Genomic DNA, 17,123 nt, shown 5'->3' on the forward strand with positions numbered 1-17,123 from the left:
TTTCTCTCTGCAATTCAAATTTAGATTGTTAAAACAGAATTTGAATTTCATTGGCTGTATTTTTGGAGTTCAGTGATCTGTTTAATTCTTAATTATTGGGTTTATAAGATGATGGGATTTGTACGAATAACAGTATCTAAATTTTATGACAAACAAGAAGAAGATTCATGTAGATTTATCATTCTATAATTGAATACTGAGAGGCATTTATGTAGCACTCTAAAAAGGAATTTTCAGATTTTTTAAGACAGCATTTGTAGACAATTTAATGAAATAATGTGTTAATTCTCTTATTGTTCTAGATATTCAGGAACCAACACTGGGAATGTGCATATTATTGCAGATTTATATGCAGAGGTGATAGGAGTTCTTGCCCAATCAAAGTAAGTTTTAAAAGTCACTGATTTTGATTTGCTTTGTGTCCTAGAATGCTTTGTTACTAATACAATAAATAGTAACTGTTTTAGATTTACTTTTTTCCCCCCATAGAGTTGTTGTAAAGTCTGTTTCACTCTTTATTACATGGTGGTTCTGTTTTCCTCTGAAGGAAATTTTAGAGAATTTTTAAGTAATACTCACACCTCAGTTTCACAACTTATTTTCATTTATTTGAGGTTTTCCATTAAAGTCTGAATTGAGGAAGTCAGAAACTGCCAAGAATAATCAGGACATTACCTTAATCTCTATTTTTAACAGTTCTGAGATGTATTTTAAAAATCTTTAAGAACACTTTACAAGGCTAGTAATTACTTTCAGCACTTTCCAGTTGACTGCTTTTATTTCTGAGATAGTGAAGCAATATCTTCCTTCTAATCATCTTACTCATTTTAACACTAAACAGATTTTTGAGTAGGTAGAAGTGATACCAAAAAGGAAACATCAAAGATACTAGATCACACTATGAAAAGTGTCCTCGGTAGCAGTTACACTCATTGAGTTGTATTAAACCATCATTATAGTAAACAGTAAAAGAAAAAAGTTTCCTTAGTGTCTGGTGGTTGTGCTAGAGACTTCGGAAGATTTTGTATCTTATGTTGCTTTTGGGAAATTTGTAAGGAAAATAGCATCAATTTAGATTTTCTTGGGTGCTATTTTGTAGTCTCTGGCCCCAAAGCCATCAAATAGCAAACTTCTTGAATTCTAAGAAGACAGGCACAATTATTAATGTTTCTGTAGGTTAGATTTTAATATTAAGTAGTATATTTTATTTGGGTACTTTTTATCTTTTGTAATGCAGAGGGGTTTTTTGTATACTGATGCTATAGAACTTATAGTTGGAATATTTTAAGTGATTTCAATATAGACAATAATATCAATATTTCATTTATATTAATAAGGAATCCCTGTCTCAGCTATATAAGCATAAAAACATAGATAAGATCAATGATAGATTTCTTTTTATGGCAGAATAGTTAATGAGATTTTACTTTTATCAAAGATGAGTCTATCAGGAATATAGATGAGAAATACTAAATAGTACATAAGCAACTTGGATCCAGGAGAATACTGCATCACAGCTAAGTTAGTTCTAGGATGGTAAGGCTAGTAAATCCATATTGCCAGTGAATTTATGAAATGATTCCACTAGTCTAGTTGTAAGAGAAATGCCAGTTTGGACATAATGAGGTGTTTTCCACCTGTCCATCCAGTGAGCCTGGGAAGAAGTATGGGCCAGCAGCACCAGCACTTGAGGGGCAGGTGGTGGGAAGGAGCAGGGGTTGACAGGTGGAAAGTGAGAAAGAGAAGGTTTGGGGGATATTAGGATCTTGCATATGCAATTCCTTTTATTACAGTTAAATAATCATTTTATAAGATGTAATAAAAGATAAAACCCTTGGATTCTAATATTGCAATGGGAAGATTTTTATCCTCTTTGTAAAGTGGATGTATTTCTTTATAAAACATGAAAGAATACTTTCATGGAAAATGGACCTGCGTCTCCAGGTCTCAACTGGGAGAAGATAAGTTATATTTCCTATCATGTGTCCATATTTCATTAATAGGTCATTTTTTTCCCTTCTGTGGTCAGTGACCATTGGAAAGTTATGCTGCTTTTGTCATTTCAGCTATCTGAACTGGTTTCTCCAGCAGCATTAACAATAAAGTCTTCAGTTACTTTATAATAAGAAGTGGGAAATTCAGTATTTTATTGATTAAAAAACCACTAAAACTCCCGTGCTGATCAGTAGTGGGATCGCGCCTGTGAATAGCCACTGCACTCCAGCCTGGGCAACATAGCGAGACCCTGACTCGCTAAAAAAAAAAATAAAATAAAAAACCACTAGATACCTTTTTGCAGTGTGAACAGAAAAAAAAAAACTCTACTAGTCTTGATGGTTGTGGTTATTTGAATGCAGGATGGTGTTAACCCGTCAAAAGCATTTTGGTTTTTTAGCTTATTCACACTGAGACCAGTACCATCTCACTCCTGCTCTTCAGTTTTTCTGCAGTGTAAATAGAGATTAATTTTAAGTGCTAACTAGTAGTCTGCAATTGATTGGCTGATCTCTTTGATCAAATGTGTAGTTTTCATATAACTCAAATTGCAAACTTCATAAAAAGGAGTCTTAAAAATAGAAGACAATGATTTACATTAGGATGTTTTACAAAGTGTAGGTTATTTGATCTTACTTTTATTATGATTATTATTAAATGGTAATGGCCCTGTATTTATGCATTTACAAAAATAAAGAAATCCTATTTCTACTTAAGGAATCACTAATTTAAAAATAAATAAGCAAAACTAAGCAGAAAAACGTAGAACTTGGTTTTTTTCTGACTGCTTTTTTGGTAATTTTGATGAGAGTAGAAGAATGATGATGATGATGTTTAGGTAAAATACCTTTTGATTTCAACCTTAAATATCATGTGGGAAATCAGCATTTTTAATTGAGATCCAATCACATATCCTTGTATATTAAAGGTTTCAGGCTGTGAGGAAGAAGTTTGTGACAGAATTAAAAGAACTGCGACAAAAGGAACCAAGTCCACATGTTGTACAAAGCGTCATCAGCTTAATAATGGGAATGAAATTTTTTAGAGTGAAAATGTATCCTGTAGAAGATTTTGAAGCATCATTTCAGTTTATGCAGGTGATATACTTTCTCAGTTGCAGTAATTCGAATTAGCTATGTGGTTTTCCTGCTCTTTCGGACTGTTTAAAAGAATATATATACATATGAATTAATGCCATCACTATTAATTTTTTATTACAAGTATTGTCACAAATGTGAATTAACTTTTTTAATTTAAGCATGATTTGATCTTATCCTTTTGGTAAATTACAGTGTTTACAAAAGTATTGTGATATTGAAGATTCTTTAATCTTTCCTCTTTTATTAATCTAATATACTTTTCCTCCCCTTCAAGGAATGTGCTCAATATTTCTTAGAAGTAAAAGATAAAGATATAAAACATGCACTTGCCGGTTTGTTTGTGGAGATTCTTATCCCTGTAGCTGCTGTAAGTCTTTCCATATTTATATTTTATTTTAAAAGTACTTCTGCCCTAAAGAAGGGGCCACATAAAATATTACTGTTTTCCAGTCGTCTCACACACAACTGCATTAAGTGGAAACATGAAATAATGCAGTTATGGGAAAATGGTTATTAGTCAAACAGCAGAAGAGCATCAATCAGTCTTTAACTAAAAGTGTAAGTCCAGACCCTTAAGATTCAGAGTATTTGCAACCTAGCAGTAATGGTCGGCTCAAGTAGTCCATTATGCTGCACTTATTGTGACTTTTGTTCTTTACAAATAACAACTGTTCTAATAGCCACTGAAAAATTTAAAAGGACTGCGACATATATTTTGGAATTTATGGATTGCCTGGATTGTTAATGTTCTGTATGTTGCTGTGATGTTCATCGTACCTGTCAAAATATATACTTCAATTTATTTAGAGAAATGATTGCTATAGACATGATTGCAATGATTTCTAGGGAAGCAGATTTATAGAAATTTTTCTTGCTATAAATGCACTGTATTACTCAAAAATAATTTTGCAGTACATAACATAGCATCCTATAAATAGTAACTTCAGAATAGTTTTCAGGGATTTTGGAATCCTAGATATGTAACTGGCTGTAATTTTAAGGTCATCAATGGAGCAGGTGTGGAAGAAAGACCCTTGGCAATGGTCTGTCACGTAATTCTCCTGTTGTTCCATGTTTGCCTTTGTGGCTTAATAGTTTGCTAGGGCCCTCCCAACAAAGGACCACGGACTAAGTGGCTGAAACAACACAAGTCTATTGTCTCAGGGTTTTGGAACCTCCATTTCTGAGACCACAATGCTGATAGGTTCACCCTTCTGAAGACTGTGAGAGTCTCTTTCAAGCTCTTGCATAGTTTGTGGTTCATGGACAGTCTCTCCCTGGCTCCTGATATTCCTTGTTTCACAAAAGCGTCATCTGATCTTTGACCTCATCTTTACATGTTCTCTCTTTGTATGTGTGCCAGTGACCAAATTTTTCCTGTTACGAAAAGAAACCAGTTATGTTTTCTCCCCCATCCCATTATGACCTTATTAAGTCCTTATTAATTAGTCCTAACTTAATTAAATCTGAAACAAGTTTTTAAATAAGATGAGATTTTGATGTGTGTGGAGTTAGGACTTTAACATGTAAATTTTTTTTTTTTTTTGGAGGGGTGGTCATAATTCTCTTCATAACACCCACCTCTGCACATGGAGCTCATTCTCCCTGCAGCATTCTTGCTTCTGTAATCATCTTCCTCCCCCCTGCCTGGCTCACTTCCAGGTATTCATTCATTATGTGTACTCAGTGCTTTCTGCATGTCAGGGCTTCTTCTCTGCATAAGGAATGCAGTAATGATGACGACAGGAAAGACTCCCTGCTCTTACAGAGCTTCCTACTACTGCAGAAAACAGACGCATAAAATATGCCGTATGTTGGATGGTGATAAGTAATATGGCGAAGTATAAAGGAGGGTAAGGGCATGAAAATGCTGAAGGGGTAAAGGAGTAGAAATTTTAAGTAGGATGATTTAGAGAAGCCGACCACTTAGGAGGAGATTTGGCATTTGAGTAAAAACCAAAGGAATGAAGGAGTAAGGCTTGCTGTATCTGGGGAAAAACCTTCTCAGGCAGAAGGAACAAGTGCAGACAGCCTGAAACAAGAAAGCATTTGATGTGTTCTAGACCAGCAAGGAAGCCAAATCCCAGTGCAGGGGGATTAAGTAGTGGGAGATGAGGCCAGACTGATCACAAGGGTAGCTATTGCAATATTTTAGGTAAAGAAATGCTGGATTCCACATAGATGTTACCTCCTTGTGGAATTTTAACCACAGAGACCTCTACTGAGTGCTCCCGGAGTGCAGGGAATTTCCAAATAACGCATCATCTATTCACACGTCTATATTCTCTGCTTGTTTGCTCAGGGCAGTGTTCAGATTTTCTCTTATTTACCTAACGTTTGGTCATTTGGCACATCAGCGTACTTCTATGAACTACTCAATGAATTATTAACAAATTTCAAACCTTTCAGAAAGTTCTTGTAATCCTTGTTTAGTTTCATCTACCATCTGTAACCATTTTCTTTGTTTTTCCATTATCTTTTATACCTAGGCTGTTAAAAATGAAGTGAATGTTCCCTGTTTGAAAAATTTTGTGGAGATGCTTTATCAGACTACTTTTGAACTGAGCTCCAGAAAGAAGCATTCATTGGTATTGAGAAATATTTCAAACCTTTACATGTTTTATTTTTTAAAAAAATATATTTATGCATGTAAGAACTGGGATGTAGGCCAGAGGTGTGTGGGGTAGGGGGTGAGAGGATTCACCAGAGACATAGTAGGGAGCAGAACAAGCAAATCTACTGAAATACACTGCTGAAGGGAGCAGCAGGCAACACAGGAGAGGCCCGCTGCACCATGTGGGTCAGCTCCCTGATTGGGGCAGGGCATCGAACTCATGCTGCAGTGGCTGGCCATAGCTTGATAGAGCTGTGTCTTTAACCCCTGCACTACCAGGGAGGCTCCTTTACATATTTTAGGAGTTTTAGTAAAGACTTTTTGAATTCGATGGAGTTTTAAGAGAATTGTACAAGTTGAAATTGTAATATATCCAAGTGTAATACAAGGGCAAACTTTACATATCTGTTTTTTCCTGCTTTAAAAGAACTACCTGTCTTGAAAGATGCTTTAAATTTATATATTGTGGTAAAGATTGAACGTAGTCTTACATTAAACTATAAATTCCTTTATTTTATAAGAAGTTGTTTTCTAAGGCATTAGTTTTTTTTTAGGGACCATTATCTGTCCAATTACATCTATTCAGAGACTTTAGTATTTTTTATACTTAACCACCAGTTTCATGTAACTTTGAGGGATTTTCTGTAAAAGTTTCATGCAGATTGGAGAAGGTTTAGAAAATACCTAACCACTCAAGCTAGAGATAGAATATTAATAAATGTTGACTGTGCCTGATGTGGAGCTATATGTTTTGCTTTTTTTGTCTTACTTGAGGCTTCCCTGCCCCACAGGGTTTGTGTGATGTTTATTCTCCACTGTGCATGTTAGAAGAGAGAGACTGAGGGTATTGATGTTCCCCACCCAAAGTCACACCCTTGGCTTAGAAAGCTGAAACTTCATTGCTGGTCTGACCCCAGGGCCTGTGTGCATAATAACCATTGTAATGGTTGAGGGAGTAAAGGATCTAGGGGGAAAGAATAGCATGTCCGTGGTAGAACAAGAAATTGGCCTTACACAAAATTTGCCCTGTATGATTCTGTTAGATTGCTCTGAGAGCCTATTTCTTATTACAAATGGGAAAACTACACAAGACTTTTTTTGTTTCCTTTTTGTTTGTGAGAATAAATGAACTATCATTTATAAGTCATTTGCTTTTCCATTAAAAATGTTAATTCTTTCTTTTCCCTGTCTCCTGTAGGCTCTATACCCATTAATTACCTGCCTTTTATGTGTCAGTCAGAAACAGTTTTTTTTAAATAACTGGCATATTTTCCTACAAAACTGTTTGTCTCATTTGAAGGTAAGAGCTAATCTCATTTCTAACCTGAAAAACTGTCATATATTCACTTACATGACTTCATTGACTCGTATAATAAGGCATTGCTATTGGTATATTTGAATAGTAACATTTTACCAAATTTCCTTTTTTCTTATCCCATTTTCCTTATATAGGGAATCATGTATTGATATGAATAAACTTCTGACTGAAAATATAGTTTGTTTGAATGACATCAAAATAGTACATTTTTAATGATTATATTAGCTTAGATGTAGGAGTATTTGTTAATAAAGAAATTCCTTTAGAATTGAGGAATCTTGATTAATTTTAGAGTACGCTCCAGATACTTTTATTTTGGATTTTTGGGAGAAAATTTAGTAATGTTGCCTTAAGTCTGAGCACTATGAAAAAAGCCTTGATAATAAAAATATCACATTTAACTATGCCTAACTAATACAGTGGGCATGGGCAGATCCATGTGGATATAAAAACTCTTGAAATGATTCTGACTTGAATCAAGGCATAATTGTTCTCACTATTACTGGTCAGCACATCCATGTCCAGTCTTTCCTAGCATTGAAATCAAAACTGTGGGATGAAAGGATCGTTATCATGCCAAGAGGCTGTTTGCAGGATCTCTCTTTCCTCTGTGGGTAGGAGCACAGTCAGTGTCAAACACAGAACCAGGGAAAAATCACTCCTCTGTGTCAGGGGAATGCTTAATTTTAGTACTTTCTTAAATATGTTTATATATGTATATATATGTATATATATATATATATATAAATATTTGCTTATAAGCTACAGAAACATAACAGGCATGACATTTCACTTCCTGTTATTCCTGTTAGTGTAAAAACCTGGAGCTGGTGGTGGTGGTGTAAGCAAGGGTGCTGGCTCTTCTTCCCACTTGAGGAATGATCCACTGGACAACACTAGTCTATATTTCTTTTTTTCATGATTATATAATTTACAAAAATGTCTTAATTTTTTTTTTTTACTAGTGAGATATACAGAAAACATGTCTTTGAATAACATTGTTGGCTATTTTTCTTCTAGATATACATCAGTATTGTATTTTGTTAAATGAGAATTGAAAAAAAAAATTTATTTAAAAAAAAAAAATTCCCAGGGGGGGAAAAAAAATCAAAGTGATTAGATACTTCATATTGTGCAACCAGAAAATAAGTTTTAATTAAGTAATTGAGTCATACTGTTTTCTGTCCTTTTAGTTTAATAATTCTTGGAGATATACATACTGAAAGGGAATTGATCATTTTTGGGTAGTGTGATTTTTCATACTTTCGACAAAATATTTTAAGACATGCATTAAATCTTTCTGGAAGGTTGCTTTGTTTCATGACAGTTCATACTTTTCTGTTGCTTGTTGGAATTTTTATATATATATATACGTTTTCACCTAACATTTGCAATTTTTCTGCAGTACCTTAACTTATTTTTTGTCTAAAGGCTTTCATTTAAAATGCTCTGTTTTCTTTGAAACCTTACCTCCTGTTAAATGTATCTGGCATATTGTCCATTTTCATTAATGGTTATGTCAATCTGCCAAGATAAAGGAGATAAGAGCCACTTAGCATGAATATTTGAAATATAATTGTCTTGGCCATTAACCCTTAACTTACATTAAGGCTCTATTCAGCAGAAATTTTATGAGTTGTTTCCTGTTCATTAAGTTTGTTATAGTGTGGCTAGACTGCATAGAGGAGGTGAGTTAGCATGCAGGGGAAAACTATAATAGTTATCTGTTGCAATGGCAATAATTTGTTTTATATATAGGAAAAATTCCTCTGAGATAAAGGCCTTACCAAAATTGACTTTGAGATTCAAATAAACCCCCAATATATTTCTTTAATTCTTACTGTAACTCAGATTTAAAGAAGATTAGTAATCCATATCTGGGGAGCCAAAATATGAGAGAGATAGGGTTTGCATCTGGAGTTTTCCAGTTCATAACCTTTGCTCTTTCTGGTCTACCATGTTATCTTTCAATGTACTATAAGAAATGCTGTCGTACTGAATATTTTAAGATAGTATTTTGACTATAATTCTGAGATGTTTAATAGGCATTCTTCTTGAGAGTCTTAAGAATAAATGTATGTTTTTCAAGGCACTTTAGGATAGTGCATAATTTTTTTAAATTACAGCACCAGTTTTTGAAGTTGGTGACCATGAAAAATGGCTGTAGTCCTAGGCCCATAAATACCATGTGAGGGCATCAATGTATTTCCACTGGAAATGTTACATCTATTATTTTTGTCCCAAACAGAACTTGGTGGTTTCCTATTCTTTTGCCTTAGAGCCTTTGAGATCATGTCAAAAATATTCAGACTTTCTAAAAAATAATTAGAAGAGAGAGAGAGAAATAATGAATAGATAAAATACAAAATTTAAATTTTGGAGATTTTTCTTCTACAAAGTGGACTTAATTTCTTTTGAAAATGTAAACTTGTGTGAACTCAAATGTCACGCTCTGCAAGGAAAACATAGGGAGTTAAAATTTAACTGCTGTCTCTCAGTTTGCATTGTAGATACAGCCCGTGATGCCCAAATTTTAGGATTACTTTTCATCTTAGTGTTTCTGGCCACTTTCTTGGAAATCTCAGATTTCTTCTAAATAGAGACCTTGGTGAAGAGCTGTCTTGTTTTGTGCTTGTTTTCATCTAACATGCATGTGCTGCATCTCATGTTTATGTTTGCTGTCTCACATTGCTTTATTTAGATGCCATCTAACAACAGTATCAGAAAACAAATAGAAACACTCCAGGTGAGTTGTGTTGATGCTACAAGTAAAATATTGCTTTATATCCTTTAAGTGTGGCTTTTTTTTCCTGTTAGTCATTGTTGCATTGCATGTCAAATGTATTTATTCAAACCTGCTTCTCCTATTGTTAAAAAAAAAAAAAAAAAAGCAGCATGCGGCAGAAACAATCTACAGAAGGTTTAATATTGATGTCACTCCATGATGATGGATTTAAGGCAGAAGTGATACTGAATATTGACTTTAAACCAAAAGCATCAATTTGGAAATATTCTAATTCACATTAGCTGTTATAAGTGAGATTAAAAAAAATTTTTTAGAATGAATTTCAAGGAGTCAGTTTCTTTGATTTGGAATATGATTTTGATATGTGACTTTTAAAAACTTTTATCCTATTGGATTAGGTCTAAGCAAATCATTTTTTTCTTGGTTTCACAGTAGAAAAGAAATGGGAGAAACATTAAACTGATTGCTGCCAAAAAACATATTTGACTAACATATCAAAACTTTATTGTATTGTAACTTTATTGGATTTTTATTCATATGATCTGATTCAGATTTGACCAAAATTGTAACTAAGGGATTATATATCTTTAAGACTCAGATCAATTTAAGATGTTTTTATTATTTAGAAATGTATAACAGTATTGTATTAACCAAATAAATAGTAATTGATAGCACTTTTCATCTTGTTTTTTGACATTGCTTATTATAAAATCTGCTTTGTAAACATAGTGGCCCATCTTAAAGATTTTGAAAATGAGGTTTATTTTCATGCTAGATATCTTAGCACTTAACATAAGATAACCCAGATACTTTATTACCATTTATATGTGAACAATTTTATGAGGAGATGGATTTAAATATTTTAACATAATTTGATATTTATATTCATGTTTTGAAAATATTTGATGTGTTATTTTGAGTGTCATAAAACTAATCGAACTCATTTAATATTAGCTTGGATTTAAATGATTGAAAAAGTTTTATGATACAAAAGATTACTACAATAGTCTTGGTTATATTAGCAATATATACGCATTGTTTTTTTCTATGCTACTTTGGTTATATTAATAACAGATTAGTAGAAAACTACTTAGGGAGTTTATTTGAATTTGGATCATTATGGATCTGGCCATGGAAGAAAGGATTGGTGTTGACTCTGTCCAGAGAGTAATTGATAGTTCATTCTTAATTATATCAAATATTTATGTAGATAGATATACAAAATTTTCTACGGGTTGTCTTCCTAAAAACATCCTCTGTTGTTATCTTTTCACAGTACTTCAAATCATATATGTAGATGTCCATTATTCTGTATCCTAAGAAATATAAACAGCATGGCCAAATTGCTTAGTGTTTAAAAACTCACCTCTGACAATTGCTATATATAAAATAATTATTTAGCAATAATAAATCCCCAAACTGAATCAAATAAGTGCTAATTTATAGCAGCCATGCCAGTATATCCTAGTACCAGATTACAGGTTGTGTAAAGCCTTTCTCCTAATAAAGGTAATTGTTAGCTACATCTTCAAAATTCTCAAATCTCATTGCATAACTGGATATTTGAGAACTTGACATAATGGTTGGTATGAAGGAAAAGTATACTGATCAAATTGTGCTCGAAATGGAATACTTTTCTAAATAACATTTTAAACAATAATGTTATACTTCTAAATAAAAGCTAAAGGCATAAGGCGTAACACTGACCTTGTGCCTGGCACTATTCCAAGTGTTTTTCACATACAGTCTCCATTCATCTGTGAGGCAGTTACCATATTCTCAATTGTAGAGATCAGGACATCATGGCACCTACTGATAACCATACCTAAGGGTGGGGTCTGCATATGATGCCAGTTTTCATAAATTCAGAATCCTTGCTCTTAACCCACCATTCCATATTCCCTCTTCTAAGGATAACACAGCACTCATGTCTGGCATTATTTTGTAAATGCAAATTCTGTAATGACATTCGGTGTTCTAAATGTTAATTAAGTATGGGCTGCAATTAATTATTGCAACGATGAGTAATCCATCATTGTATCAATATTGCGTGTAACTTTTACCATCAAGTAAGTTGATGTTTGATTTTGAAATTCTTAGAAATATAATTCTAATATTTCTAATATAATTCTAATATTTTATTTTTTGCGAATTTAAGGAATGGCTCAGAATTTCCTTATTTATCATTACTTTTGAGCTGCCCGTCCTTGCAGTAGACAAAGTATACAGTTACATATTCAAACGTGATTTAGGTGAAATACCACAACGGGGAGTGAGGATTTTCAGTTTTGGGCAGAGAATGTATTGATCTTTAAATGATTGCAAGCGCTTTCAAAAATATGCTTATTTTTATTCTCTTTCATTTCTAAACAGAATAAAGATCCTAAAATGTCTCGAGTTGCACTGGAATCTTTGTATAGATTGTTATGGGTTTATGTTATTAGAATAAAATGTGAAAGCAACACTGTAACACAAAGGTGAGTGACTTTGTTTTAAAGTGTACTTTAAATAAAATGTTGGTTAAAAAATATCACAGTAATGGAATATTTGTTAATACCTTGGGGAGCAATATACATTATGAAGACTAGGAAGACTGTTTTGCTAACGTTCTGTTAATGTCATTATCTCACGATGATTAACTTCTTTCTCCTATAGTCGTCTTATGAGCATAGTGTCAGCACTTTTCCCAAAGGGTTCGCGTAGTGTGGTTCCTCGTGACACACCTCTCAATATATTTGTGAAGATTATTCAGTTCATTGCTCAGGTGAGTGCCTTTCCTCAAATTTACGTGTAAATTGAAAGAGTCATCTCTCATCATAACGTTAGTTTTCAAACTAATGACACATCTAAAAGTTAAAATGATAACAAATGTTTTGATCACAAATGTTGAATAGTGAAAAATAAATGTTTGCTTAAAAGAGTAAAAAATCAAAGATGCTAATAATGTTTGTGATGAAATAAGTTTAAATCACTGGTCTTTGGAGAAGGAGAGACCTACAGTGGAAAACAAGTTTCAGGAAGAGTCAATGAAAGTGATGCATATTCCTACTGTTAGTCCATTTACTAATTACTTCCTGCATATCTTCAAAAAATTTTTGGGAAATTGTTTTCATACTCTGCATATTTCTTGTTCCTGTCTGTAGATACTAGAATCCCCTGGAGCTGATTTAGAGGGATCTTTTCAGGAATATAGATAGTTCACAGAATCGCTAGTAGGACTGAAGAAACAGGTTCTAGTCTGAATGACTAAAGGAGAAATACAGAAACAGGCTTTCAGAGAAGCCACTGCCTCTGGCTGTCCTGATCCTCACAGTAAAATGGATTTTTCCATCCTCTTCCCTCCCTGCCATCTCCTCATGTACCCCAGTTCCCAAAAACACTCATGAACATACCATATGGCAGTGTCTAAACCACATCCTAATGTCTGTGTTACAAGGCATTCTGGGAATATCATGGTGGCTGCTAGTGATACGGTAATTTCAGGTTTTCAGGCCTAGTCTCCCAGCCAGGAATGGATCCCAGTCTGTGGTGACAGCGCTGGATCCCAGCCACTAGACCACCATGATTGGTGTGTCATGAAGCCACAGCAGGAACTTTGCAGATGCTCAGGAAAACAAGTGAAAAGAGGCAGACTTGTTTAGAGAATGAAAAAGCTTATTAAGGAGAAAAGGAACAGAAATAAAGTGGGACTCCCAGGCCAGTAGAACCAGGCCAGGGAGGGGCAAGGAAAACAAAGTGGAGCTGTGCCTCAGGGAATATACACCTTCTTTTCCTAATTATTCTAAAGCCCCACCAGTTCCTTTGTGATTGGTTAATTCTCCGTGGACTCACTCACTCTTTGTGCCCAGAACTACTTCTCTGTGATCCAGCCCTTAGCACACTTTTCTTTATCATCCTTGTTCCGGAATGTCCTGTTGCCCCTAGTCCTGGGGTGTTTGACTAGTCCCCTTTGGAATATGTTGCCCTCATCTCTGGAGCCTTCCTTAACTCTCCTGAAGTCTTTGCACTGTCCCTAAAGCTGCCTAATTATCCCTAACTTGCCCTAGGACTCACTAGCAAGGGAAGGTCTCTTGGAGGGAGAGTGGACCGGTGAGCAAGCAGATCCAAGGTTTTGGTCACACTGTGGGGACATCAGCTGAGAGAAAATTGGATAGGCTTACCTCCTCAATTTAGGAAAATGTTTTGATTCCAAATGCTTTGAGCTAAAATTATGACAATGTAGATAATCCACAATGTAATTATTTTTGACAGTAAAAAAAAATAAGGAATATTTAAATAAAATATACTCCTTATCTCTAGAGGACAAAACTCATCATAATTAGATAAGTATAAATATATCAGTAAGATGAGTGGAAGCAAGGGCCTCCCTGGTGGCCTAGGGGTTAAGTTTCAGCACCATCACTGATATGACCTGAGTTGGATGCCTGGCCGGGGAGCTACCCACATGGTGTATCAGACCTCTCCTGTCTCCCCTGCTGCTTCTCTCAGCAGTGTATTTCAGTTCATCGACCTGTTCGGTTCCCCACTCTGTCTCTGGTGAATCCTCTCACACCCCACACCTCTGACCTATAGCCCAGTTCTTCTACACAAAAATAAAATTTTCAAAAAGTTCTTTAAAAAAGAGGTGAGTGGAAGCAAATTGTGATTTTGAACTAGTGTTCTCAGAAAATTTTCCTTTTTTAAAAAATTCTCTTAGGATTGTTTCCCCTGTAGTGGATTTCTTACCTCACACTAACACTCTACTAGAACTATAAAACTCTCAAATGTCTGTTACACTTACTAATTCCTTAATTTTTTTCAAGATTTATTTATGCATACAAGAGCTGGGGTACAGGCCAGAGATGCTGGGGGTAAGAGGATCCATCAGAGACGGAGTGGGGAACAGAACAGGCAGACTGAAATACACTGCTGAGGGGAGAGGCAGGAGAGGCAGGAGAGGTCTTTCTTGCCCTGTGGGTTTCTCCCTGGCTGGCCAGGGATCAAACTCGTGCTGCAGAGGCTGTGGACAGCTTCACAGTGCAGTGCTTAACCCCTTGCACCACCAGGGAGACCCACACTTACTAATTTTTAACTAAGTTACTCTTGTTAGTTAACTTTTTCTCCCTTGGAAGTTTTTCCATCTGGACCCCTGTTCCTCCTGTCCTGATGTGAACTCATTGCTCTGTAGGCCTGGCACATAGCTATTGTCTTAGGACTTCCTTTCATTATAATTCTAGGAATTCCTTCACTTAGATTTTGAATATGATTTTGGTGAATGAGTGTTTAAAGCTTTCATCCTGTTGGTTTGGGTATTAAAACTTTCAACAATTAAATCATATATTTATAGTCATTTTAAACCATAATTCATATTTTTTCCAACTAAATAATGTATTTCTGATGGGCACTGACCTGAATTGTTGCCATTATGTGTATAATTCTTAGCATGATACCTAACATTCAGTAGTAGCAAGTTACAGGAATTCTTTAATTGTTTTTCTAGGAACGTTTGGATTTTGCAATGAAAGAGATAATATTTGATCTTCTCAGTGTTGGAAAATCTACTAAAACTTTCACCATTAATCCAGAGGTAAAAAAAAAAAAAATTCAATGTAGTAATTAATATAGTATCTTAGTCTCTCTTTCTTTCTCTCTCTCTCAACAAGTTATCTAAACTTTCTCATGACTGGCTGAATAGTAATTCTTTTCCAGGTTAGCTAGGCCAGCTAGTTTATGGAAGTTATAACAAGATTTCATGTTTCTTCTACATTAAATGACTTAATGTTTAAGATATTTTTAAATAAATAACATTCACTCAGCACTTAATGAGCAGCTGAAATGTATCAGGCATTGTTTTAGGTGCTGGAGACAGACAAAAATCCTTTCCTCCACATGGATCTTACAATTAAAAAAGCAGACAAGAATGTTGTTTCCTACTTCTGTGGCCCTCTTACTCAGTAGTAACCTCAAATTATTTTACAAATTGTTCATTGGAATCTAATGCCATTTGAGAAAGTAAGCAGACAAAATCGGTGTTACTATTTTCCCCTACTACTATTATTTTGTGATCCCTCTCATAGTCATATCCTAAGTTTATACAGACAAACACTTGGAATGAGAATTTTAACAATGGGATTGAAAAGTTATTGAAGTTTTTCATTTGTAGGACTTTTAAGATCAGTAATAGTTAATTGTAGATTTTTAATTTTTTTAAAGCACCTTTTTTTTTTAAAGATTTATTTATACAAGAACCAGGATACAGTCAGAGGCACGGGAGGGTGAGAGAATTCACCAGAGACAGAGCGGGAAGCAGAATAGGTAGACAGACCAAAGACGCTGCTGAGGGGAGCAGTGGGTGAGGCAGGAGAGGTCTGCTGCACCGTGTGGGTATCTCCCTGGCCAGCTGGGAATCGAACCAGCACTGCAGAGGCTGTGGACAGCTTCACAGCACGGTGTTCAATCCACTGCGCCACTGGGGAGGCCCCTAATGGCAGATTTTTTATTTTTTAAAATTATTTATGTATTAAGATTTATTTATTTTTATACAAGTGCTGGGTACAGTCAGAAGTGCGGGAGGGTGAGAGAATTCACCAGAGCCAGGGTGGGGAACAGAACAGGCAGACTGATGAAATACACTGCTGAAGGGAGCAGTGGGCGCGACAGGAGAGGTCTGCGCACCATGTGGGACCCTTGCAGGCCGGTTGGGGTTGAGCCAGCACTGCAGAGGCTGCGGACAGCTTCACAGCCCTGCGCTCAACTGCCTGTGCCACCAGGGGAGGCCCTGCACATTTTTTAAATGAGCAAAAATGTTTATGAGAATGTTAACTTAAATATTATTTCAATTAAAATGTGGAAAAAATCTTAAATAATTGCAGATTTATAAAGTAAGCAGACATGAGTGTTTTTATAAATGACATACTTTGGTTTTCAGCAGCAAATATCACATAATGAAACATTTTCTTAAACACCATTTTCAAAAATATTCTCTTCAGTGAATAACTTTCTTTTTTTTTAAAAAAAAAAAAAAGATTTATTTATTTATACAAGCATTGGGTACAGTCAGAAGTGCGGGAGGGTGAGAAAATTCACCAGAGCCAGAGCAGGCAGAAGGACTGAAGTACACTGCTGAGGGGAGCAGCAGGCAGCAGGAGAGGTCTGTGCGCCATGTGGGACCCTCCTCCGGTGGCTGTGGAGAGGCCGGGGATCGAACCGGTGCTGCAGAGGCTGCGGGCAGCTTCGCAACCCAGCACTCAACCGCTTCGCCACCGGGGAGGCCCTATTTCTGAAAGTGTTTTCCCACTGAGGCTCTCATACTAGGAATAGAAGCAGTACCTGTTCCGCTATTTTGTTGTTAATCATTTAGTCTCATTTTAT

General features: G+C 35.3%; 1 protein-coding gene across 2 annotated transcripts in view; it reads left to right on the forward strand.

The window, feature by feature from the left end:
• FRYL (FRY like transcription coactivator) overlaps nt 1-17,123 on the forward strand; it is a gene marked incomplete at both ends in the record, with an annotated part of 139,115 nt that overhangs the window by 38,201 nt on the left and 83,791 nt on the right. For both annotated transcript variants that reach the window (XM_084233592.1, XM_084233593.1), the window contains 8 exons: nt 303-383; nt 2,924-3,092; nt 3,370-3,462; nt 5,585-5,683; nt 6,908-7,009; nt 12,147-12,250; nt 12,429-12,537; nt 15,253-15,339. In XM_084233592.1, coding sequence (XP_084089718.1) covers nt 303-383; nt 2,924-3,092; nt 3,370-3,462; nt 5,585-5,683; nt 6,908-7,009; nt 12,147-12,250; nt 12,429-12,537; nt 15,253-15,339 — 844 coding nt within the window. The remainder of the gene's footprint in view (nt 1-302; nt 384-2,923; nt 3,093-3,369; nt 3,463-5,584; nt 5,684-6,907; nt 7,010-12,146; nt 12,251-12,428; nt 12,538-15,252; nt 15,340-17,123) is intronic.

This window comes from Talpa europaea (assembly GCF_964194135.1).
Source record: "Talpa europaea genome assembly, chromosome: 5".
NCBI classification, from domain to species: Eukaryota; Metazoa; Chordata; class Mammalia; order Eulipotyphla; family Talpidae; genus Talpa; species Talpa europaea.